A 27,837-nucleotide genomic window follows, 5' to 3' on the forward strand; every position below is an offset into this window, starting at 1 on the left:
TGAATTCACCCCAAATCAGAACTAGATTGCATCCAGGACTAGCTGGATTTATACCTTTGTAGCTGCGCTGGTTTTGGCTGGGATAGAGTTAATTTTCTTCACAGTAGCTAGTATGGGGCTGTGTTTTGGATTTGTGCTGGAAACAGTGTTGGTAACACAGGGATGTTTTAGTTATCACTGAGCAGGGCTTACACAGAGTCAAGGACTTTTCTGCTCCTCACCCCACCCCACCAGCGAGTAGCTGGGGGTGCACAAGAAGCTGGGAGGGGACACAGCTGGGACAGCTGACCCCCACTGACCAAAGGGATGTTCCACACCGTATGGCACCAGGCCCAGCATATAAAGCTGTGAGAGGAGAAAGAAGGGGGGGGACATTCAGAGTGATGGCATTTGTCTTCCCAAGTAACAAGACACAATAAAGTAAGTTCCGGAGAATTTGACTCTGCCTTTGTCACTCACTGTGGAAACTTTCTTGTATGACTTCTAACGTCAAGATGAATGAAACTGCCTTTAAATTAGAAATATCAATGCCCAGTAAGGGAAAAATCTATGGAAATTTGTCATATTTATGAGTCCAATTTTCCTCCTGATTGTCTTGTGAAACCTGTTGAATAGCAGACTACTTCTCATTACATCTCCCTATCTATGTGCTATGGATGATCCAAACGTTAAGAAATGAACCTTCTCTGCTACTTTAATAGGGAAAGGTGTCTATTAGTTCAGAAAAAATCTAAACTGTCTTGTTTGGGGAGGGAAGGTCATGGAACTGTTTTGTTGTTCTCTCTTATTTCCTCCAACTCCTTGGGGAAATGAAGCTGCATCCCTTCAATGCTATGGCAGGGATTTTTGGGGTATTTGAAGATAAAAGTTTCTGTGTGATGTTATCAAAATTACAAATATCACACATAACGAGTCAGAATGTAATTTGATTGAATAAAGGCACAAAAAAAAAAAAAAGCCAAAATAAAAAGCTATGGTATATAGAGATTTTCTGTTCTCCAGATGTGCAGTCACAGACACATGATGGAAAATATTTCAGCATAAAGGAAAATTATTTTAGAAACAATTCACAAAATGGTTTGGAAATTCTAGTGTGAGTAACAGAAGAAATCCAACAAATTCCCAAGTATACTTATTTTTTAAAGCTTTTTAAAGATAATAACACAAGTTTTAAGAGTCACAGGAATTCTAGCTTTACTGCAGCATGCCTTGGATTTCGTAATACTAGTGCAAAAATATTCTCAGAGACTTAACACAAATTTATATCCAACATGCCTTCAACTCAAGGATTTCTGTCCAATTCTCTTTGACTTACTTAGGACCCTTAACAAAACATATTATTTGATTCTTCAAAGAAAGGCCCCTTCCTGACAGCAAAATTCTATTTTTCTGTCATAAATAATTACAAATATACATCTATGAAAACATTCCCAATTTGCAGGGCATAATCTATTTTAGACAGTAAATCACTGAGACGTCTTCATCCCTCAGGCAGCTAAAATACACATCAGATTTATGAGATTTCACATTGAATTCCCCAGACTTGAAGAAAAAGGTAGATATCTACCCTGTTTTCTAAGACAACAAATAAGAATAAAAGGCATCTAAAGAAAACAAGGTATTTGTTTTATTCTATTTTTCTTGACTTTCCTGTTTCTGTTAAGTTCTTTGCCATTCTCTAAGCAAAGACCATTAATAAACAAAAACCTGTAAAATTTTAGGTGGTGACAACAGTCTTTACTCAGGAAATCGTGCTGAAATTTCACTTATGGCTAAATCTGAAATTTTTCTTCATAAGAGAAGTATCACTTACGTAAGTGTAATTGTGCTTCTGAATAAGAATGTTTAGTCTTTGCATTCTTTATTTCATAGGTTTGACAACCCCACTAGCACAAATTCCTTATTTTAAACAAATAAGATACATTTTTTATGAGTTAATCCATACTGACCCAGAACACTAGTAATTTGCAACTGTCTAAGTTAATTCTTCTATGAGAGGCAAATAATACTGCATGGAAAACTCTGCTAGCTTGAACTGAGAATAATAAATAAGAGAATTTGGAAGCAAAATGTAGCAGTACAGAGAACGATGAAAAGAGCAACAGCACTACAGAAACAGCATTTAGAAATGTCTTTCTACCCAAGCCCTTTTCATTGTCTTCATAAATTCCTACCTGGAATACTCTGATTTGCTGAAGATCTAGTGTGCTCTTCCAGGTGTTGGCTTCCAGGAATGATGGGGGGACTGAACATGTCCAACCAGTCCCTGCAAAATACAAATCAAAATATCACTCACAAAAGCACAGTTTGCATTCCTATTTGTTCTAATTATTTTGATTATTAAAAAAAAATTCAAAGGAAATTGTAGGTTGTCGAGTCTGATGAAACAAAATCAAGCTGGATTTTATCATTATAAAAACAAACTTTACAGTTAATACAATTTTTAAATGTTAAGGCTTCCTTCCTTAGCCTTTTCACCTGTTCTGTTCACACTAAAAGTCTGTGTTTTAAGTCAGGTGTGCTTTACAGATTTCAGCTGGCTTTGCTCTCTCAGCAAAAGGTGTACACGAGGTGTGATCCATCATCCACAGAGCTATACTTTGAAAGCCTGTAGGACTCATGAGAGTCCTTTTCTGAGGAATAAAGACTTGGGATGAACAAGTTGTGTTTGATGAGAGACTGTGGGGGCCAGTTTGATTAAAAGTCTTCACCCTCTCTAAGGAAGAAGGCTTAGAGACAATCACAAGAGATGTGTTTGCTTACCACTGACTTGGCACCGCTTGGAGCTGTACCAGGGTGACACAGTGAGTGGTGGATTGTTCACAGCCTGGATGGCTGGTGAGTTAGAGCTGAGCTTAGACATGAGATGGATGCCACCAACAGTGTGACACCACCTCAGTGCTCTTTAACTGTGGGACAGCTGATTTGTATTAAATAATTTAACATTTCTAGTTTAATTTACCTTTAAAATTTTTCAGTAAAGGGGTGGAATTAATGATCGGAGCTAAGAATAACATGGTAAAAGTTTTCTAGTGTTTTTAAGAAGGAAATATTGGATTGAGTCAGGATCTTACTGTTGATAGTGAAAAAAACGTTTGTCAAGTAAATATGTTATAAAGAATTGTTTGTAACAATTTTTTATTGCTATAAAATGTTATAAAAATTTGCTATTGAGCATAACATGATTTTAGCTACTGGCAAGGCTATACAGAAGACTTCTCATCACAGCACTCACATATCTATTTTGCATCTATAAAAAAGTTTCAATGGGATCTTTATCATAGAGGGAGTACAGACCTTCTTCACCTATCCACTTTGACCAGCTATTTGTGCCTCTCCTGAACACTACTTTGTGATCTGGCAAGGTTATACAGAAGACTCATCACAGCTGTCGCATATCTATTTTGCATCTACAAAAAAGTTTCAAGGGGATCTTTATCACAGAGGAGGGAGTACAGACCTTCTTCACCTATCCACTTTGACCAGCTATTTGTGCCTCTCCTGAACACTACTTTGTGATAGCTTAAAAAAATTATTCTCACATTATCATACACTCATGCAAAGTTCCATACGCATTTCACATGCGCCACTTTATGATACACTGTCTTTGGTCATTACAGCTCAAAGAAAGGAAAACAGTTGTTTTTATTGTTACTGTTATTGCTTTTCATTGCAAACTGAACTGCAGACTTGTTCACGGGAAAAGTGGCTAGGAAACACAAGAATGAGAGGTCACTCACACTACCAAGGGAACAGCACAGCTCTACAGGGTAAATTACACTTGGTTTGGGGTTGATTCAACTTGTGTCTGGCCATGGCTGTTCCAACAGCTGGCGCAAAAGGATTCTGCATGCGAGCTTGTGCTAGGGGCCAGGGAGATGAGCCAGAGGTATAGAGATAACTTCAGCATCCATGGCTTCCTCGAGAAGGGATGAAATTTTCCAAAGTTTGACAGATTTCTTTATATTGACAGACTGTAATTGTCTCCACTCAAATTGTCCAACACCAAGCAAACAGGTAATGTACTTCCACTTTCCAAAAAGCCTTGATCTCGTGTAAGATTTGCTTCTGACAGAGAAATCTGGCAAAGCGCAGTCATGTGTTATAATTGCTAAAATATGCCAATTGCTTTTTTATTTGTTAGTTTTTCTGCTACTTCTGGACTTGTTATTGATTCCACATCATCTCCTGTTGGCACAGATGCATTATCTGGGGTGAATCAGGGGACAACCACCTATGTGTTCAGAGTCAAAATGGAAAAAACTAATTTTCTGCCTCAGGAAACAGAACTGCTGGTGTAGAAATCCAGCAAGTAGCAAAGCAGATTTAAAGGAAGAGATATTGAATTTTCCATCATTTCAATATGTAAAAAACATACTTCAAAAATTTTTAACACCACCACATTATTTTCACATATATGGCCAACTTCACAACCAATCCTTCTCCCCTTCTGCTGTTCAGCTAATGCCAGTGAGAACTGGTACGACTAATCCACACAGCAATATGCTTGCCTAGACATCCCATTATTAGCTCTGTCGTCGCTCGCTGTATTTGCCTTCCCTGGTACAGCCAAAGACTCTGAGTTTACACCAAAGCTTCAAAAGCTTTTAGGAATAACCGTTAAATGTGTGCTATGATATCCAGTGCCATGGCAGAATATATTCTCCATTTGTGCCACTTGCACGTGTGGCACCCTGCTGCATCTTTTTGCAGCATGTACTACTTCTTAGGCTCCTCTACATGAACAGATCTAAATTTTCAATTCTTATGTATCAGCTGAACTTCACGCATACATATAAATTCATTAACTTAAATCAGATTACCTACAGACACCAGGTTTCTGCTTTGTAATATCTTAATGCTGTTTGTGTAATGGGAGGGGTTCTTAATGTAAGCATTTCTACAGAAGTAAACCCTTCAATAATCATTTCAGTAGCGAAGCAAGGACTTTCGTAGGCTATTATTAATAAGAAGTGTTTGTGTTGTGTACAAAATGCAATCATATTATTTGAGAAAAGGTTGAAATAAAATCTCAGGTCCTGCTACTAAGTATGTCTGTAATAATTGCGAAATCATCTGAGCCTTAAATTGTCCACTATTGCATCTAAAATGCTTTAAACAATTTCAATGTTTGAACACCATTGAAAAGTTTTCACAGAAATATACTGTAACCCAAGAAATATTCAGTGTTAATTTATACATCAATAACTGTTCAGTGCTACTTGGCTTCAGGCGGGAAAACCAGTATCTTTAAAATGGAAAACTGAGTGAGTATACAAAAAAGAAGAAGATATACTATCAAAAGAATATGGAGTATACGTATACATACAAATCAAGGATTTTTGAATGCACATTTTAATAAAAATATTGAAAAATAACATAAATATACATGTTCATGTGACTTTGCATGAACTGAAAGCTCGATTTTAAAAATAAATATCCTAAGTATTTAAGGGCAATCTGTCAATACATTGATCATTAAAAAAAAAATGCAAGCCACGAGCTACATTGTATTATCCTCCTGGAGTGTTATTGCAGTTTCAAAATATCATTAAATCAGCACAAACCAGCATGTATCATTTCCTGCACATTTTTCACAGTGAGCTGCATTCTGACTATGAGTAATCTGTTAATCTGTTCTTTGCCTCACAATACGTCAAAGTGACAGATTCATTCCATCCCTAACACATAATATCTTCATTTACTGTATCCCTTACTGGAACTTTCTTTTTTTGCTAGCACTAAGATTTAGAAAATCACAAGCATATTTACAGAATGTCTTTTTCCTTCCTCCAAACCACTTCAGCAAGTCCACCCTGCCAAATAACGTTGTTCTAATGGAGGCACAGAGACCTCCTTAAAAACTAAATTATTTAATTTTCAATGAATTAGTGACTAAGAAAGAGATCATAAAAAGTACAAGTGCAACTGTGCATGGAAGACTTGAATCTGATCTTAAAGTCTTAAATCTGTAAATGAACTGGCTTATGTGTGCTAGATTAGATTCAAGGATAACAAAGGAGATGTGAATTCTTCTTATTAAACAAGAGACTTAGACAGCAAAAGGTGCTATTACGAGTGTGTACAGTATAATCACGCTGACTGGTATCAGCTGAAAGTTTGACCTGTCAATGCTATCCTATTTTGCTTTCACTGTCACAGTTCAAATGATAAATTTGTGCAGGTTATTAAAAACATACACAGTCATCTACCTCAGTTAAAAATATGAATGACCTGAACTGGGAGGTTTAACAGCTTAGCAATTAACATATTGTGCTATTTGGTCAATGTTTTGCAGTTAAATACATGAAAATTCTATCATAGCTTCTGTTAAATGACAGTAACATTTGAATTTACTGAAAGACTAAACCTCTAGTTCATGACCACGTTAGCTCGCTGGCTGGATTATAGTCTCGATAGTCACTGGCAATATAAATTACACTAATAGAGAAAACCAGTGTTTTATCACCTAATTTAAGTAAAATACTAACCCCTTCTTCTTTGCTAGTTTTGATTTGTTTATCAGAAGACCAGCTGGATACATTAGAAGTGATGAATTTGCAGAGGTGTGCTAGAATTCCTTCATATCTAATCTTAAGCAAGTAAATTCTAATAAGTACATCAGACAGGAATTGATCAGTGAATCAAATGGATTTCCACATTTAATGAAGTGTCCACTAGGTAGGGAGTACTTCATTTTTTACATATTTTTAATGATTAAATAAATCATTCATTTTAAAAAGTATATTTTAATTTTCCACCAGTTCAGGAAACACCTGAATCTAGTACCTAACGAGTCTTGTTGCAATTAAAGGAATCCTTTTTCTCCACAGCCAGCCACCAACAGCATCTCACCACTCTGTGCACCCTGGATGCAGACTGCATCCCATTTAATTTTTAATGGGTGACATGGAGCCAGAGGGCTTTTAAAAATCAAGGGAGAGACATGACCCAACAGAGCACTAACTTTAATATTATCAAACTTGTTAAAGGTGATGCTGTTGATTGCTCCTAGTCTGTAAAAAATACTTTTATTTTTCAAAAAGTAAAAAAAAAAGTATGCAAGAAAATGCTGATCTTTTAGTATATTAATGCCATGAATGGTACAGCATGAAGTTGGAAAATCAGAACAAAGTGAGAAGCATGCTACTGCAGTTTAATTCTTAAAAAAAAAAATCACGTTCTGTCAACAACAAATGTAAAATAAAGAAACTGGAAACAACACTCTTGCACAAATGATAATGGAATAGTGGTGAAGGGAGGTGTGGGCATTTGTACCCCTGGAAAACGCTGACAGTTTCACTCTGTAAGAAAATTTTGTATGTATATGGGATGTCAAAGAGCCTGATTTGTCTGTATTTGAATAAGCTTCCAGTTCAGAGGGAGAATAGAGGAATACATATATATTTCCATATATGGGCTGCTGGTTAGTGGTTATAAGTTTTTTCTCTCCGGAAAGGGGAACAATACAACTGGTACAAACCTATTTGGAAACTTGCCTGCCCTGGGAACTACCCTAAAATCCCAAGGCTCTAAGTTGGACTCAGACCTTAGATGCTGGCTTGTGGCTGGACTGGAGCGCCTTGTCGTCTGCAAACACTGGAGATCCCCTGGAAGGAGACACACTGGCAAAGGGCCATAGCAACCCTTCAACTGAGCACTGAAGGAGAGATTGTAAGACTGTGAACAAGGAACCCTGGACTTGGAACAAGATAACGCCTCTCTCTCCTTTTCAATCTAAGAGATCTCAGAGGCACATAAGATCTTTTACTGCCTATTCTCCATCTCTACAACATATAAGCGTGGTCAGACAACTCTGAATCGTCCAGGAATATTTAGAAAAAGGGCGAAAGGGCGGAACCAATAAAAGATTCTCCATAAGTCCTGAAGCTACCAAAAAAAAAAAAAAAAAGAAACTGTCTCGTATCAACACAGATGCAACAGCACGTTTGAAAGCATTTGCCATGTTTCGTATTCAAACCCTTAGTGCATATGCTGCCACTTGTTCATGTTCTCAGATTCCCATACAAAGGAAAACCATTTTTGGATTACTTTAACAAGTTTTTACGTGTTAGCTACTTGGTTTTCAACAACCTTTCTGCAGCTAAGCTTTTTACCACCATGATTAAAAAATTTAACCTCTTCAATTAGATGTTTCCTGTGCCACTTGCTTCGTTTGTCATGTACTTTTTCATGCATATTATAGCCTGACAAATGCAGCAGAACTTTGCTAATTCAGATTAACGACTGGGAGACCTATTGCGAATTACTCTGTTTTGTGAATGAGTAAAGTAACTGAACAAGTACAACGTAAAACTAAAGTATGCTTTGTGATACATTGTTCTTGTTCACTTATTTTGACAACTTGTGTAATTTTATAATACTTCATAATGTAATATTGTCTGTTTTGCAGAGGTAATGGAGTTGTACGCCTTTGATCTTGTAAAGAATCATGAAAATAAATATGCTTCTTTGTTTGCAAAACTCAATCTTTAAATTTGCTTCTGAAGTTATTTTGCTATTTAAGCCTTTGCTTGGAAATATGGGAGACAAAGACCTTTTCTGTCTGAATTTCACAGCATGCATGCTGGAGAAGTTCTGGTGTAGTGCAAATAAATGCTATAGCTACAATCCTTCTCTTACTGCACCATTTTTTAGATGAGTTTAATCTTACTGAATCTCTCAATGGTATAACAACACATGCATGAGCTATTGGAATGTTTAGTTTTCATCTGGGATGGACGAGTGCAGTAGTCTTAAAGCTGAACACTTGAGAGCTTGCAGTGGCTGTGTTTTTGTGCTGGAATCGATATATTATGCAAATTTTAGGTGCCATGATAATGGCAATATTTACAGCAACAATAAGTTCTAAAAGAAGACTTATCTAGCAGAAACTTTTAAAGAAATTGAAAGAAATAATTTACTTCCTAAAATCAATAGTGGTCAGAGTTACACATAGAAAGAGGTATTCATTATATCTAACTAATATACTTGAATTTTATCAATAATCAAGTTTGGAAATAAGTTTAAAATGTGTTTAGTTAAAGGAACATGTTTATCCATTTCATGATTTGTTATCTGTACTACTGTGTATGTCTATCATTACAAAAATAAGAAAATCACATTGTTTGATAAAAGTAGTAATTAAGGACATGGGTTCTGCTTTTTCCTTCTTAAGGATTAACTTACAACTTCTTCTGAGAAGTTTTTATAAATCTCAAATCTATAACATTTATCATAATTGCAGAGATACCTTTACCAAAAAAAGGGAAGAAAAATATTATTAGCTTTTTTTAGGTTGACTTTTTTTTTTTTTGATTGTAGAGGAAAGAAGAATGATGACATCCTGATCAGTCTAATGTAACCCATGTAGGTGACAATGACAAGACAGCTTGCTGTCGTCAGCCCTACCAATCCCATGTGATGTGAGGTCAGTTACTATTAATCATTTGTCAAAGACTGCGGGCCCTTATCAGCCAATTATAGACACAAAGACCTTTATATCACATCCACAAGTGGCAAAGCTACAAAGGACTTAAACCACAGTACAGTGGCTACACTTTTTATAGATAAAACATAAATCTAGACAAAACACTGGCCTGAATTGCATCAGATCTCTACTTAGCCATTTTAGTAAATGCTTCATAATATCATTGGCTTTCCTGAAAATTTGAAGGACTTCGGATACTCCTTAGTTTTAAGAGGTTTATTTTTTTATTCACAATGAAGTCGCTGACAGAATCTAATTTAAACACAAAAAATCCCACTGAAGAAGCAACTGACTGGGATGTACAGAGCCCCTAAATGCCGCTTATTTTACAAGTTAGCTACTGGACTGGCTTGAGGATGGTCACACTCACTTTTCACAGCTAAACCTATGGAGATAATAATCTTAATGGATGCAGATCAGAGGGTCATGGAGAAGAACAAGACACATGAAAGTGTAGATAGGAACCTGATAAAAGGAGATCTCATCGCTTTTCAGATTCTTGCCGGAATTTCGAGGCTGACAATCCACACCATTAACGATGGACTCTCAGGATCAGCAAGGAGGCTTAATACTCCTTCTACATCGGGTCACGCTCATCCATCAGGTGGGGTGAACTCCAACACACAGCAGGGAATGGGTAGGGTACACTCTATACTGATGCCCGCACACAATTTCACATACCAGCCTGGCAAGCGTGAGCCTCCAGCAGCGCAGAGGAGGCAGAGGCGCAGCTAACAGGGGAGTACAGTTCTATTTACTCCTGGTAACTCTGTGCAGGTCACCCTTAGTAAGCTCACAGCAGAGGCACAGACAATACTTCGAAAGATCATTTTCATTGATTGATATACTAATTAACTCCTGCAGGTTCCAGCTACCCTTGGAAAAGCTGTCAGCCCCACATATATAGAGTAGCACAGGGAGGCTGCTGATTTTAGAGCTGTTAACATACGAAACCCACCAGCCACTAATAGGGACAACAAATTAAACTTCTGTTCAACAATTATTTTCATTTGTGAATGAAACACAGCTTGATCTCACTCATTCTTTGGTTTGAGACCATTGATCAATGACTTTCTCATAAAATGATGCCTCTGTTTTATGTGCTAATCTTCTATTCTTGGCTATAGCCTAAACCAGGCAGACATTTACTATCATCAAACCTCTGGGCCCACAATTCACTATGGGAATACATTTTTTTACACATGTAGAGCTAAATGCCTTGGTAAAACCTAACTGAAAATACACTTCATATGAAATTACTTAAGTAAAATATACTTCTTGTGAAAGGATACCCAATGAAACGTTGAAATATTTGTGTCCTACTTTAGTGTGGTTTCTGGGGAACTGCTGTTTGAACTTCAGAGGAACAAATTTTATTTGGTAGCTTGGGAAGAGCTGAGTAGGATGCCAACAGAGAATGTGGAGAGGCAATGCTTGTAAAGATAGGTTTCAACTTATAAAAAACCCCTCTCTCAAAGAGAGAAAAATCAGCTTTTATCAGAAATAAATTTTCTAGAGAGCATCTGTAGAAGTTCTGAAAAAAATCTATTCATAAAATTAGGCTCAAGTGATCTTTCTCAGAGAGTAGCTGTTCAGTATGGCTGAAATTCCTCTAGAATATTTACTTTCCTTCAACATTTCCTGTAATGAAACTCCCAAACCTTCTATGACACACAAATATTTCAGAGGACAAATGCTTACTAAGTAGATGCAGAGTACATAGCAATTTCCAGTCCCTGCACTGGAGAAATAAGTCACATAGATAGCTACAGCATCCTATTTGGAGAGAAGAGAGCAATTCTAACGTTCAGCTAGGACCATACAGCACATCAGTTGGTGGGAACTGCATAGCTACAGCTTGAAACACTGCACATCATCGTGCTCATCTGGCCCTGCAGCCTCTGCAGTCAGCCTGTCTCCTTTCATTAACTGGTTCTACGCCTTGCAAAGCAGCATGACGCGGAGGTGATTTGTATTGCAGTAGCAATATTCTTGGCAGACTTATGACCTTTACCCAGTGGAACCAATGGAAAATGAGTCTAGCTGGGTCTTTTTATTGACTGCATTCCATTATCTTCACAGGTGCTTTCTTTTCTGGCTTGTTCTTTTATCTTATTATGGACAGAAGCTACATTTACTGGACAATAGCTTCCACATTGCTTTCTTTTCATTTCCCAGAAAATATCACTACTACTCTTTCTAAAGTTATTTGAGACCTGTCAAATTCTTTATTGCTCTTTATAACAAACTATTTGTTTTTTCAGTAAGTGCATCACATAACTGTCTTCTTGCCATGGCATTTATATAAACTCATCTACATAAAATGTATCATTTTTTCAAATATTCTGTGTGTTCCCTTAGATAGCTACAGTAAGCTTACAAAGATTTAGACATTTGCCAGTTGCTCATACATTACTTGTTAAAATTGGCTTTAAAAACAGTTTGGGAACTAAGTTATAGAATTACCATTAATTTTATCTCCCTCTCTTTTAGGTACACACCCTCCGTGAAAAACATTGCAGAGTTTTCCATTATAAATGAAAGGTAATGATGTGAATAATGGTATTCAAGTCACATCATCTCCAGTTTTTATATCATGATGCAAACTGACCTCATAATTTTGTCATCTGTATTTACAGCCCAGTAATGCTTTTCTGGCAGTTACTGAATTTATGAGGCACTTGTAAGTCAGGTATTTTACAAATACTTTGCCTGCAATTCTTGAAAATTATTTCTAGAGAAATTTACATCTATTGTATGTACCAGATTAAAATAAGAACTATCATAATTTACACTATTTGTTTAGAATTTTATTATATGGAAGTACAAGTTTTCATTGTTGATCATATTAACTTGAAATGATGAAACGCTTTATTTTTACAGATAATGGTGTTTATTCTGTTTTTCAGTATATAAAATGTACCTAGGATCAAATTGCCTTAGCACATGCATAAAAATTACTTAATGAAACCTGACTCAACTGATGTATGGGCAAAAAGAAGACAAAGATTGCACTAAAATATAGGCAATTCTAATGCCATCAGAATTATGAAATCGATTCTGGAATGAAGAATCCTCGACAAAGTGTCAGTCACAAGGTATCTGATATCTTCCTCTGTGGACTATAGTCAAGAGTCTCCATCCACTTCATCCATTGCAACAATTCATAAGGACAGAGACAGTTCCTTTGATAACAAAGCACCCAAGGCAGAGAGGTTTTCTAGACCAACATGAGCACTTTGATTTACACGTGAAAGGGAACAGGAATCCAGCATTATACTTTAACTCCAGCAATATATTGTGGGCATTAGGAAACATATGGCTGCATGTTGCAATAACTGATGAATCTGGGTGAACTCGCACAGCAAGTTTCATAGTGTTCACTTCATAAAATCTAACAAGAAGATAATAAAAATGTGGATGGGTGAGACAAGTGATTGAAAACATCTGTGTGTGGAGAAATGCATATTACACTGCCAGTCAGCTGTGCAGGGTGCTATCATAAAACATTTCAGGCTGTTAAAAGATAAAGAAGTTGTATATGAAATGTCCTCTTTTCCTCTTTGTCCCAAAACACACATATTGTCCAGTTAAAACTTGGACAAGCAAAATCCACATTAATCATATCAAGTCAAAGTGAAACAGAACTACTTTTAAAAATAATTACATCTCTTGTTCAGGCTGTTAAAAAATTGCCAAACTCATGCTGGGGTTTCACAGGTACAAGGAAGTTCTGAAACTGGACAATTAATTTTGATTGCCTCAGTTTAATCATTTATCCCTAGCTATGCTCTCCACTTGTCTTCAAATCTCAATAATCTCACCTTATATTAAAGTCAGAGGGATTTTGTTGTTGATTCCAAACAAAACACATCAAGCTAAAGACTTGACAGCCAAAATACGTTGTGGACAGGACCCCTCTGAACTAGCCCACAGCACTGTAATACCTTCTCCTGACTGGGTTATCTATTGAAAAAACCTGCCTAAATAAATAATATTAAAATCTTTTGTAACAAATAGATTCCCTGACACCTACCGTCATGTACAGAATTCTAGTTCTGCGTCTTCAAAGCAGAGAGGGAGACAGAAATAAGTGAGAGTGTATGTATGTCAGATGAGGAAGATTTGCTGGATCATGCATCAAAGCAGGTGTAGGAGCAAGGTCTATGTCAGGAACTTTAAATACACAGTGGCACATCCAAACCATGCAGAATTCAGTTCTGGATTCCAGGACAACACAGACATATTGCGGACAATGACTACAAGGAGCAATAGTTAAGCCCTCTGAGAGGAGGCTGCAACTGAAAAGAGATTTAAGATTAAATCAAAGAATGTCACATTTAATATTCAGAACACTCTAACCGAATCCTTACTGCCTGGGCTATAAATGGAATCTTACCGTGGGTTGGAAGGAGAAAGTGGGCTCATTTCTTTCTGATAGTGATGCTCCTGACTGATGGGCTATGGAAAACAAAAAATAATAGTGAGAAAATAATTTGCAAATACTCTTTCAGAATGTTTAGAAGTACGTAAGAGATCTTTTATGAACATACACATTTACAGCTTCTGATACTGGAATTTTACAGTCTTTTTTCTTACCTGTGAAATTTAAAAGGGATATTCAGATCCTAACTGTGCAAAAGTACAACTCAACAGGCAATTCTTGTCTGGGTGGGAACACATATGAATTAAGGAGTCAACCACCTGGACACTTCTCTGCCACCTGTGTGGGGACAGAGTCAGGAAGCAGAGAGGGAAGTGTGGCAAATCTTGTCTCAGAGAAAAGACTGGTCTGTGCATGTATAGAAGCACGGTGCAGGGATTCTTAGTTGGGTCTGTGCAGATCCAACCACTCTTAAGACTAGACAACACCGAGCCAGAGCCAACAGGGCTGGCAGACATGGTTCCTCTCTCCTCAGAAGCACCATTAGCAGCAAACTTCGCTGTCCCAAACGAAGTCTGCTGAAGCACACATGCTCTTCTGTGGCATTGCCAATTTGAAACCTGGATTAAGCTGTTCATGAATAGCTAATGGTGGACTATATAAATATTCATACAAAATATGATAATTTTCCACAGTCTTCAAATGCTACCTACCCATTGTATGAATGTGGCCCGAAGATTTTAAACTACGTTTGGTTTATAGCACTAAAACCAGTTATTTGCAAGAAAGCTCAAGATTCATAAACTGGTAAAAAAATTTGAGAATTTTAAAATTCAGAAATACTTTTTCTCTCAGTAAATATGTAGTGCTTCCAGAAAAGACGCCCTTTGCCATTCTCACATACCTCAAAAGCAGTTCTAAAAAAAAATAAATCACTGAAGCAAATGCAAAAGAAGTGAAAATACAAGCATGCATTAACAATACCCGTACAATTTATTACATAAAATGCTAAAAAGAAATACTCAGCATTATGGAAACAATTGGTTTTTTACAGAAATCAATATAAAAATGAGTATGTTCTGATGGTTTCAGGAAGTAGGAAGGGATGTTGTGAAATACATGTGCAGGATGAATGGCATCCTAATTACTGTCAAATATGAGTCACTGCCTGGTGGTGGATAGTGCAACTCTGAAATGATGGCTAGTGGAAGACAGAGGACGAGACAGAAAGTGGATTAGTCAGTCTATGAACCAGAATATCTGTCTAAATAATTTTTAGTCTCGTTTCATAGTAAAGAATAGTCTGACTCAGTTTTGCAATTTGACTTGATGTGAACAGATCCCTCCAGGGGTTGTCAAACTGAGCTCTCTGTTGGAATAATTCTGGGTTTAAATATCACTCTTGTCTGTCAGACTTCAGTTCCACCAGACCATTTTTGTGTTAAGTGGATCTCTTTTCTGAATCATTACAAAGGAGGCCAGAAGACCTTCTACAAATTAGGTATAAACCTGGAAGTACCCTTTCAGATTTTTTGCAGATCAAGGCCCAAGTGACTGAATGTATATTTAGGAAGTTGCTTGGGGAACAAGTAAATCTTTCTTCTCTGTAAGTACTCCTTACTTGAAAGACAGTTTTTAGTGGTGAGCATATGTTGGAGTCTGCTAGTGGAGCATTATACAACTACAAGCTTCTAGGATATATCAGTGAGCAATCCAGGAGGCAGAGTCAAACTAAGTCTTTCAGAATACTTAGTTCCACATACACATACTATTGATTTGCAGCTGTGCCCCACACACATTTTACAAGGGTTTACAACTATCCTTCAAAGTAAATTAATTTTAAAATAGAAGTTTTTCATGTTTATAACTGATAGCTATGCTGGGTAATGTATAACATTCAAAGCTATTTTATTCCTTTTTGGCTGTCATAGTTTACAGCAGCTGCTAAACAACTTACATTTCAATGATTCCTCCTGACAGCACACATGCAGTTCTTGGTAAACTATCATAGGTTATAAAATACAGTTTTAGTATATCTGTTCTATAGTTGTTTAAGGACATCTGTTCTAACTGCAGCTTAGCAATATGATTGATCTGTGTGCCTTTACATTCAGAAGGGTTTGAGTTTCATTAGCGTCAGTAACATGAGAATTTTCAATGAATCTGGAAATCAGACTAATAATGGCAACTGAGAAAAAATAAACTCACTAAAAATGTGTTTTTTATATAAAATATTACTTTAATACCTAAATTCACTATCTAACATCATTATATCCTGTCCTGCTTTGCAAAACATAGATATTTCAAAATGAAAGATACACAAAAAACTGCCTTCTGGTGGTGCTGTTGCCATAGATTCCACTCAGGGACAAAAAGGTTGTATAAAACGAAAGAAAATTTGGAATAAAAATACTCCTTACTTATCTTTGAACAACATAAGAGAAAGCAATAGACAGTACTGATTTAAATAATCAGAAAGATACAACCTGGAAACACATGTAAGCATAAAAGTTTAATCATGACAAGAATTTCAAGCTGTCCTTTATTTCTCAAGCTACAATATGAGGATTATTTCTATTTCTTTTCTACATACTGCAGTGCTAAAATAATTTGCCTGTGCAACTGGAAGATGGCTACAGATACAGACAAACTTTTCTGCAGTTTGTACATCTGATTTTGAAAGGACTAATCATTTGCAATTTCTCTTGACTCAACTCAAATGATAGTGGTACCAAAGTTCAATGACATAAAAAAACCGCAAAACATTTATTGGTAAAAACTGGAAGCCGAAGAAACAATGACTTTACTCATTTTAGGTCTTACACCAAGATCATGCATGGCAGAAGACTGAAATCCAGGAGGAACAGCCTTCAAAGGTGTTCTAATCACTCCAACGAGGCTGCATTTCGATCTCTCGGTTATATAGACTACCTGTGCATACAGGAACACAGCTACTGCACATGTGAATGCTATGTGTGGGGGTTCACCAAAAACAGCTATGTGAAATTATCTGACAGGTTTATCGATGTGAAAGCCAGAGGGAAGAACAGGATCAGCTCATGACCATATGCATATCACAGGCGATTACACTGTAGGTCACCAATAAAAACACTGAACAACATCCAAACTAGAACTGAACGAATCGTGATGTGGGTCCCTCTGAACAGAGTCTACTCACAGGTAATTCCCTGCTGACTCCTTTTGATAGTTGTCAGTTGGCCAGTTACAAATTCATTCAAGGTGTGCTCTATCAATATTATATGCTGCTTATTTTTAAACTAATACTTACAATGGTCTTGGCATCTTACATCTGAGCAGTTCCCTTATCAATTGGAACTTTATCAAGTAAATCATATTTTTTTGATCAGGACATATTTTCCATAAGACAGTCTTGACTATCATTAACCGTATTACCACCCTTTAGATCTCCGTTAACAACACCATGCCAGATTTTTCACTGTTTTGACAATGATATCAGACTAACTGGCCTACATTGACTTTCTGATTTCAGCTACCCATTTGAATACTGGCACAGTATCACTACTCTCAAAGACTTCTGAAATGTTGTAGAGCATATCAAAACACACTGAAACTTAACAGCAGCATACCAAAAATGCCCCTAATTACTCTCTTAAAAGCTTCTGCGTTAAACAACTTGGGATGATCGTATAATCACATTCCCTAATAAATGCTATATATTGCCTTCTTAGATACTAAAGGTCTAGAAAATGAATTATCACCCTAAATGATTACTCTGCATGTTTCCAAATATTGGAACAGAATTACATCAAGCAGTTTCAAACACACAAGTCCATACTCCAACAACCTGTACCACATTTATGACAACTCTCAGAAAGGAAAAGAGAATCAATAGATACTGTGGACTAAGTGACATTGTACTGGTACAGAGTGTCTCTTTGCGTGAAGGCAGAGGTATACAGGCAGGGAAGACTATGCAAGCTGAGTTTCAGCAGTCTTTGTTGTAGTGAAGGACTAAATGGTAAGTCCTTATTTGAGAAAGATTAGGTTTGCTTTCTAAATTACCTCTTCCAGAAAACAAGGTTCTCGCCATTAAATCTTAAAACCTAGTGCCCACCTTGCAAAATGCAAAGGAGAAACCTGACAAGGCTGTATGTCACTAACACTTCAGTCAACCGAATGAAATTTGAAAAACTCACTCAAAGACAAATATGTTGCCTTTTACACTTGATTTACGTAGAGAAAGATGGCCACAAAGGACCTTTATGAAGAACTACAGCTATATTAACTTACAATTTAAATGACTATCCTATTATTTCTAAACACTTTTTTAGACTGATGCTATTAGTTGGAAGCTACAGAAGCTGACTGAGGCAGTAAGATCAAAGAACTGTCTTTGCAATCACATTGTGCTTCACTGAATACAGGAGCAGTTCATTTTGTGTTAGTCATGTAATTTGTATTAACCAAACCTGACATGTCTAAATATTCTTATCAAATTCCTTATAATTAAACCACTCAAAAATTAATGAGACTGCTGTTCTCTTTATTTGGCTTCTATTCGTCAAGTCTTGCAGATTTACACCATGTTTGAGTCCATTTAGTGACAATTGAGAAAACACATTTGAAATATGATAAAATCAACTAAACATGTAATGTCGACATATCTCAAACAGTTAAAACCAGCTGTTTCTCTGATATCCTGCAATACATTACTCTGTAAACCAAGTTCTTATTTGTACAGTTACCCGCTTATCAATACATCTCATTCGAAGCCTTCATGTACCAGTGTACCACAAAGTTCCAATGCTGTGTTGATCGTTCACAACAGAAGATTGCTACTACAGCCCTATATCTGGGCCCTATAGACCCCGGAGGTAATGCACACCTAACATTTTAGAGCACTTACTCTGCTCTATTTTACACTGGGGCAACACAGCAGGGTTTAAAGTTGGATCTGCCTCTGAGAGTTGTGTTGTGTGCTTTACTTAAATCCCATTCATTGTTTATTATTGTTTCACCTGTAATAAAATAAGAACTATGTTGCTGAGATATAAATGGAGTAGAAGGTTATCTACTTTTACAGCAGCTCCTGCAAGTACCTTTATATAGTTGCTGAAATGTTATTCTGTGATTTCATACATTCAATACCCTTTGGTGCACTGTAACAAATACTCCTCTGCTTCTTATAACAGTACTCTGTCACATAGTGCAGCCTTGTGTGATTTTTGTACCACTTTGTCCCAGAAAAAATAATGTTACAAGGTGTAAAATACAGAAGGCTCACACACTGAGCGCTCAGAACTACTGCAGCATTTTGCTGCTATTCTCCTGCTTCAGTCCTTTAAACAGTTAGCTTTTCAGTAGTGAGACTATCGTTGTAAGAAGCAATTATTTTCCATTACTCACACTGTAATGCAGTCGCTGACTGGTATATCTGAGTTTCATTCATTTTGGAGCTATTTTTAAGTACTATATCACACACCTGCAGGTTGTCAGCCACTATTGTGACAAGCTGTACAGCCTACATGATTATTCAGGATTCTAGGAAGGAATATATAAAATAGATTTGCTCTTTGTCGATGGTGGTACTACAGAAAATGCTGGAAATGCATGTGTTTTGGCTGCGTGTTTTACTCGGTAAGTTCTAAAAAATGTTTAGCAATCATACCTTAAATTTCAAAGCTACTCAAAGAAATTTTAATATTCAAGACCCATGAGTCTCAGAATTGATGGAAACTATACAGAAAAAATACTGTTGGTTTAGACTTACTGGTGGGAAACAAGAGTTCCAAGTTGCTGTATCATCGCTGCTTGAACTGATGCTAACATTGCAGTTGCCTATCTGTGATGCGCTCAGCCCATGTGAGATCCCAGTATCCCTTAACTCTTCATTCTGTTCTCTCTTCATGCTAGCCAGCATCTGTAGTTCAGATGAACTCAGTCTGTTTGACCGGTAATTTTTCCAGTTATACTCCTGTGAAATAAAATGGAAAAGTCAACAATATAGACAGGATCGTGGAATAGAATATATGAATGAAACAGATACCTTGAAGAATCTCTTGGGGAATCTTCAAGAAGCTACAATACTGAGAGAGAAACAAAATGTTTACTGGAATAGATTAGTTAACACACTTCTGTCCAGCTATGAAGATCAAGCATATTTACACATAATTACAGGAAGGAAGAAGAACACAAACACTCTCATGGACTGCAGTTGGGATCAAGGGTGTTTGGTGAAGTTGCTGTTCCACTGCAATTAAAAACAGAAGATAAAAGCAGGCTTTCAGAAGTTCAAAAATCCAGCAGCTAAAATTGCTTAAGCATTAAATGGAAATCTTGAAATAAACCCAATCACACAGTTATCCTGGTATCATAAACACCATCAACATAACATTTAGTTATTTGTCAAGCACAGCATAAAATTTCTCTGGAAAGCTACACGTCAGCCCTAAATTTTACAAGTTATTTTGGCAACTTGCTAGTATATACATTTTAAGATAAACATCACTATACTTTCATTTCTCTTTATACTCCTTGGTTGAATTGTTAATGTGACTCCCAATTGTTATACCAAACTTGATCCACAAGCCAAAAGCTAAAGCCTTGTAGTATTTTGCAGCAAGCCAGCAGTATTAGCGATACGACCATTGTGAGCTTTTCCTGCTATGAAATTCCTGCTATGTGTGATGTTTCAGTGTATCTTCCAGGAGTACAAAAGTTACTTAACCACCAGAAGACACACTGAAATATTACACACTTGAATTATTAGTGCAACCTCCTCTGCTTTCTTCCCATGTATACAAGAGAGATTTAAGTCTTTTATGTGGATTATAATCATGGATTGGTTACACTTGAGACACAGGAAAACTTGAATGGCAGTTGTATCTTAGTACGAGAATAGTAAGTATTTAGTAAGAAATAAGTAGTAATAAATAGTACAGCAATGTTCAATATGTTCAGGCTATAAACACATGTGCTTTTAAAAGCACTCACGAATATATTCAAGTGATTAATAAATTACATAGGCTCAATTATTCAGAGCCACAGAGGCATGATGTGTACAGCCCACAAAAGATGTTATACATTGGGCATTGATTTCCTTATTTTAAGGAAATAATGCAAGGAGATATGTATATATCCGAGATTTTCACGTATACTGCTTAGTATTTCACATGCAAAGTGCTCACTTTCTCTAGAAAGATTATATGATAAAACTGCTGAAAAAGGAGGTTATTTTCAGTGACACACAGTACTTTTTTTCTGTTTTAGGGAGTTCCATATCCCTTAATAAAACTGTATTTTCTGGGAATTAGAAAAGCGTTATGGTCTGTCTGGTCCCCTTTCTCGCCAGCTTTTTTTGTCCTTGGGACCAAAACAAAGCCAGATAATGAAGGACACCACATTACTTATTTCCCCTCCAGAAGTTTAACTGGGTATATGTTTATAGATTCATTCAGTGCTGAACTCCAAGTATAGGATGTGCAATACAATGCACACTGGAAGGGAATTTGGGATCAAGGACAGATGGAGAAACCCTTCCTTTTTAAAAATATATGTAATGGCATCATGCAATGAATAGAACCTGGATTTCAGCTCAAGCTCTAGAATATTTTACTATGTATTTGCAAAAATAGTTTCAGAATAGAAGCACAGCATATTTTTATTCCCTCACGGGTTTCATAAAAGAAATCAGCAGTTATTATCTCAATAGTATGTAAAATAATACTTCCTACTTTAATTCTAATTAAGAAATTAAGTACCATTCCGTAAAGATTGCTGTCCAACATTGAGTTTTTGGCAGCAGCAACTCTATCGTATACTTTTGATGTTTCATTCTGACTGCTATGATATTAGATTTCACTTAAAGCCATCTATTGCAAATAACCAGTCAAAAAGAAAATTGGCAGTGAAATAAAAAAGTAAACTGCTTTTGATGTGAAGTGTGCCTGCAAGCTGACAATCAGCAGGTAAATATATCACATAAAACAGGATTTATGACTGAAAGGCACTCACATGGAAACCACTGCACGTGCAAGTATGCAAATCTTTGTGAAAATTACAATTCTAAAGCCTCTTGTAAAACAATTTTGATTTTTTACTATGTGTCTCAAGTTCTTAAGTCAACTGTCTTTGCAGAGATTTTTTCCTATGGAACCACCTCAAGCACTCAGAGGCTACTTTTTGGCACAGATAAATGCAGTCTGCCATTTTGCACAAGGTACAGGAAGAGGACAGAAGCTGCTAGCACAGCTGACACCCCTTTTTTACCTCTGGCTTTTGAGGTCCAAGCTTCATTCCTGAGTAGTGTGCTTATTACTATCATTTCTAATCCTAAAAGAATACAGGATGTTTTCTCTAGACCCCTACTGAACGTACATTATCAGCTCAGTTGCTATTAGTTATTTGCTCACTTCATACGAAGCTTGCTATGTTACGCCTGGAAACTCTGCTTTGCTCTGATGTATTAGTATTCTACCAGATCTACAGCTGCTCTAACTTTTATTGATCTTACTGAAGATGCCGATTTCCTGTTAATTTTCCTATATATACGCCTTCTGCATTTATTTGATTATTATAAGAGAAGCTTTGGCTTATCTTTCTTACCTCATATAAGAAGCAACTGGCATGCAGTCATTAAACAACAGCACGAACTAGTGTATGCAGAATAGAAGCACGAAGCATCAAAAGAACATTTTTCTCATTCTCTTTTTAATAAATGCAAAACATGTCTGACCCTGCTTGTTTTTTCCTTTACATCTATGAAGAAAGATGCATAGATTTTTGGATTTTTTACAAAACAATTCAAAACATTTGTTGTTTTTTTCACCCAGCTTATTTCAAACTGTCATTCTATTTTCTTTCCATGTAATGGTCTCACTCTAGAAATACCATACTCAGAAAGGAGACTAGATGTCATGACGACTTTCTGTGTTAGAAATCTTGTACAATAAAATCTGTGTAAGAAAGCAGAAATAGTTGAGACTATTTATTCTGTACCTTCAGATGACTAATATAAAAAACCCCACCTCTTCACAAATTTTATAATGTCTTAGCCAATTTGCAAAGAGAGATTTGAAAATTGAATTTGAGATTAAGTTCACTTTGTAATTTAGGAGAAACTTTTGATGTAAGAAGTAAATTTGCAATACTTGTAAATTAGTCTAAAATTAATATTTCATTTAGTAATTAAAAGCTTATCTTGCCTTTTGGAATATCTTCCCCTTATGATAAAGTATTTTTATTAAGCACTTAAAACGTCTTCTAGATTGACAAAACCTGTTGTATAACGGATTTTTTTCATATATAATAACATTTGGATTCTTCTAGGTTCAAATGACTTATTCAGAATTGTTTGAATGTAGTTATACATGCGGAAAACTTTAATTACCAGCTATCTACATGCTTGCAATATTACCCAGAGGGCTGTACTTCTTTCTTAATTAAAAATATTTGAACTTAATAATAGAGAACTCTATTAAAACATGAATAAAACATTGCAAGCAACCAGGTCCTTAAAGTGTATTAAGTAGTTGGCAAATCGATTGCAGGAAGAGTTAGTTAAGCATTTTTTTTTTCTTTACCAGTTCTCCATATGAGCAGATTAGAAGAGACTATTTCTCTGTAAACTCTCACTCTAGCATTCTTTCATACAAAAATATAATTTCATAGGTAATTCTTAAAACAATGAACAATGTTTCAAAACAGAAATAAAATAATTACATGCCCAGAGCCAACAAACAAACTGCAGTGTTGTCTCAGGGTAGTTAACAATATTATCTGTCAGCACTTGTTTTCTTGAAAATTGTCGGGATCTACTTTCTTCCTGCAAAACTGCTTCAGAAGATACAAAAAAACCCTTTACATATGTAAAGGTCAGAAAAAGACCATATTCAAACAGTTTATTATATTACTTAAATTATTGGAATTTTTTTTAATAAAAATCAATAAAATAGATATTTGAATTTATTCTACAAGTGCTAGGTGAACATGCTTTCAAATATAAACAACCACCGTTTAAAAGGCAGTGAGTGGCTCTCAGATTTGGCTGCAAATTTTGACTGTGGCTGAATGCAAAAAGTAGTGTCAGAAATCTCCAAGGAAAGGCTTCTGGATGGGAAAACTTATTACCTGATCAAATCAAGTACGAGAGCTAAACCTGCCAAATACTTTCATCTTATATTTTGTCGCAGTAAAACAAAGTCTGTAACTCCTGAGTTTCTATACATTGATAATAGGCTTCGTCCTTGCAAAAAAACACAAGCACCAAACTACCTGTACAATACATTTACAGCTACAAGTGCAGTATGGTTATAACCCTATTGTCTAACTTACTACTCAACTATTTAATGAGCAGAGGAAAAATGACAGCTCCTTTCCTTCATCTTTTAAAACAAAATATCACAAAAAAGTTGTAAAATATATCTACCACTTAAAAAACTTAATTACAATCCCCCTAGGTAGTCTGTATTTAGTTATGTTCTACAGGACAAAGTTGATCACTGCATGAAACACTGATAATATCTTTTAGGAAAGTAAGCAACATAACATTTCATTTGTTATGGACAAATAGATTACGCTTATGATAAGTAATAAACATAGTTGAATTTTAAGTGGAACAATTTTCCAAAACAGAAAAGAATCATGAAACAAGGGAGGAATAAATTTAATCACCGAAATGTGAATAGTTACTGGAAAGTAGAAAAAATAAATTTCTATAGATAAAACTAGGAGGGAAAGGGAATATAAAATGTAAACAAATTTGATTACACTTACAGACAGATACGTGGATATTAACACATATAAGAGAATCAGATTATCAGTATCAACTGGGGTTTTCCTACAACTGAAAGTGGCAGAAACACCTTTCACTAAAGAAATTGCTAAGCTATGGACTGCTAGAAGGAAGCCTGCAGGGCATGCTGGTGGGGTACTGCTGGACATACTGGTTTTTCCCCTGGCCATCTACGACTGACTGCTGCTGGACAGAAGATTCTGGCTTTGATCTCATATGGTATCAGCTGACATCTGAAAAAAAGATCTGACATCTGAGGAAGAAGTTTGGCCTGTTCCACTCTCAGATGCTCAGGAATAAATCTAATCTACTCATAACACATTTAGAAAAAGAGGTCACAGGTTAAAAGATATGAATCTGCAGTAATTCTTAGCCCAAAATAATTCTGTCCAAAACCATCGAGCTATACCATACTGTCTCATTTGTGATTTACAGAATGCACTTGGTTCTTAAGCTCCAGTTCCTGATTCAAAGCACAATTCAAAGCACACCATTATAAGCTGAAAAGACAAATAGGGCTTATTAGGAAATTTCTAAGAATATAATTAGCTTTAAACTTGCTCCTCAAATTACTGCATGTTTCCATAAGGAGAATCCAGGATGAAAAAAAATTAGGAATAAACCAACACTTTGGTGAATGTAACAATTCCCTTAGTAGCCTGGCAATTTAGCCTGTGACACAGCCTTACTGCTGGCCCTCAATCACATAATGTATTATTTTTCAGGGCTGATGCAGAGAGACTATGAAGTACCTAGATTAACACTCCTTCTATGGTCACTCATTACAATATCAATTCAAAGTCTGTCAATTTTCCTTTGTAAACTTTCAGACCAAAACTACTTTCTAATGCACGTTTCCAAAACGTGAGTTGCTCAATGACACTTCCTTTTATCTATTGACTGTGTGATTTCTGTTTTATTTGGAGTACTATTTTGTGTGCCACAAAAAAAATATTAAATCAACTTTCAACAGACTGAGGTAACTAGTGTTATGATGAAACCAGAATATTTCTGGATGAAAAGATGTATTATTTCTCACTTCATGCAAATGGGTATATCCAATATAGCTTCTCTATACAATCTAATATTTTAATTTCAAAGTAAAAATCACTTACGCAACTCTGTGCTGTCAGACACAAATCTTCTCTTGAGATTTTCTTGAGGGACTTCTTACTGATGGATCTTTTTAATTGACCAGAAATGCCTTCACATCTTTCAGATTTTTCAGATCCATTTAGAATTACTCTAAGGAATTCAGACTTACTTCCAGTTGGAGAAAGAGAAAGGGTAGGCTTTAAGCTTCTCTGTGAGCTAACAGAGTCTGTTTTTCTCACAGTGAAACCCTGTGGTTTTGACAAGATGGTCTCTTCAAGGTTATGTTTGCTGTGTCCCTTATTCTCCACGTATTCATTTCTCCATGACATCCTCTTTAATGGGATCTCTTTAAAAACTGCTGAATTAGATGTTTCTTGCTTGCTGTGGCCAATCTCAAGGTTCTCGGTAGCCTGGATGAATTCATTGTTGTCATCCTAAATTTATGAAACAAAGCAAGAGTGATTCTCTCTCATCATCACGCAATACAGTTTTACATCAACTTAAAATTTCAAAATAGCTCTAATTTCTGCTGCCTAATTCTAATTTGCATGGATTCTGAAAAGCAGCAGCTCTTTCTGCAACCGCATTGAGTATACCATAAACATATTCTTACATCTCAAGTAGTGAAAAGTAGAGAGTAGAAAAGAGGAGAAGAGGGAGACAAGATTACACTTTTTAAAATGTCGGCCCAAATTTAGAATGCCGGTAACCTCCCACACCCATGTGTTACATGATAATCATAATTTTAGTACAATTTATTACAATTGTAAACCAAAAAGTCCCAACAATGATGTTTTTCCATTGAATTGTTAATGTTTCATATTTTCACACTGCATTTTCAACACAAACACAGAAGAAAACTCCTGCTGAGATGACTTTGCTGACCTCTAGTAACATAATTGAATCTCATATTCAGCACCATCTCAAATATCATTTAAAAATTTCAGAGGTTAGTTTGTTAACCTTATGTTCACGCTTCTAACAAGGTCTCTGCAAAACATCCCATGAATCAAATGTATGATGGTCACTCACATCCCATCTCAACAACAAACAGCAAGTCCAAACACTGGGAACAAAAAACAACATCTACTGTTTGCCTCAATGTTCTTCTTCACAAGGAAGAAAGGATGAGAGGCCTCATCTTTATCTCATCATGCTGGTCCTCTGCCATATGCTACCACACTGGATGTAGGGCAGTATATATTTCAAGATTCAATAAGACACTGAAATATAATTTTCAATATGCCTCCCATAGCCAAGGTGCAGTCCTACTGCAGGTGAAAGTGATGCTAGTTTGTTATCGACTTCAGTGAGTCCAGAACAAGGCTACACACAAATGAAATACACATTCAAGAAAATAATTCCTCAACTAGGAAACACGTTATGGTTGGGCCAAAGAATTTTGGTAATTTTGCAAAGATACCTTAAACTCTGCTGAAATAGATCCTATAAAGTCAGCAGTCAGATGTAATTTGTTGGTTCAGTGAGTTCTTTCACATGAAAGAAAGGCTTAACTATGAATTACTAATGTAGTAGTTAGACTGAGAAAAAAACCACTCTTGATAATTTGTTAGCATGCTGTGGATTTTTTTTATGCAATTTTCTTCTAGCTTTGTAAGTCTAATGCATCTTCAGCTGCAGCGCTGATACTACTTAATGCAGTTTGCATCCCCAGATAATGAATGAAACAAAGGCTATTTCCTAGCACACCTCTGGCACATAGTCAAATAAAAAAGTTTAATTTCAAATAACAAATTTGAAATAACAAAGTCTTATGGTTTTATGTTAAAAAAAATTACACGGCCCCAGATAATGGGAAAACCCCCACAATCAAAGAAAAAACTGAGAAAATTTTTATTTCTTATAATTAGCATCAGCAATGTGGTTTTTCAGAAATACAGAATATAGAGCAGTATTTCTGTTAAGTTCAGTCCATCTTGCTATTATGTAATTCAGTTGCATTTTATTTTTTATTGCTCAGCTATTAGCAACAGATTAGAATGCTGAGACACAGACTTTATTAAAAATTAATTAAAAATGAAACACACTAGAATGTTCATAAAGGTTGACACTGTTAGCAGTTACTGTAATGAC

At 36.0% G+C, this 27,837-nt stretch overlaps 1 protein-coding gene across 1 annotated transcript in view; it reads right to left on the minus strand.

Moving 5' to 3' along the window:
• The window catches only part of LOC104461613 (chromosome unknown open reading frame, human C3orf67), a 55,646-nt gene that overhangs the window by 1,559 nt on the left and 26,250 nt on the right, over nt 1-27,837 (minus strand). Inside the window, exons 12-15 of the mRNA XM_010073257.1 lie at nt 25,764-26,177; nt 19,627-19,830; nt 13,890-13,951; nt 2,175-2,266 (exon numbers count right to left, since the gene is read on the minus strand). Coding sequence (XP_010071559.1) covers nt 2,175-2,266; nt 13,890-13,951; nt 19,627-19,830; nt 25,764-26,177 — 772 coding nt within the window. The remainder of the gene's footprint in view (nt 1-2,174; nt 2,267-13,889; nt 13,952-19,626; nt 19,831-25,763; nt 26,178-27,837) is intronic.

The sequence above is a fragment of the Pterocles gutturalis genome, unplaced genomic scaffold, assembly GCF_000699245.1.
Source record: "Pterocles gutturalis isolate BGI_N339 unplaced genomic scaffold, ASM69924v1 scaffold8792, whole genome shotgun sequence".
NCBI lineage: Eukaryota > Metazoa > Chordata > Aves > Pterocliformes > Pteroclidae > Pterocles > Pterocles gutturalis.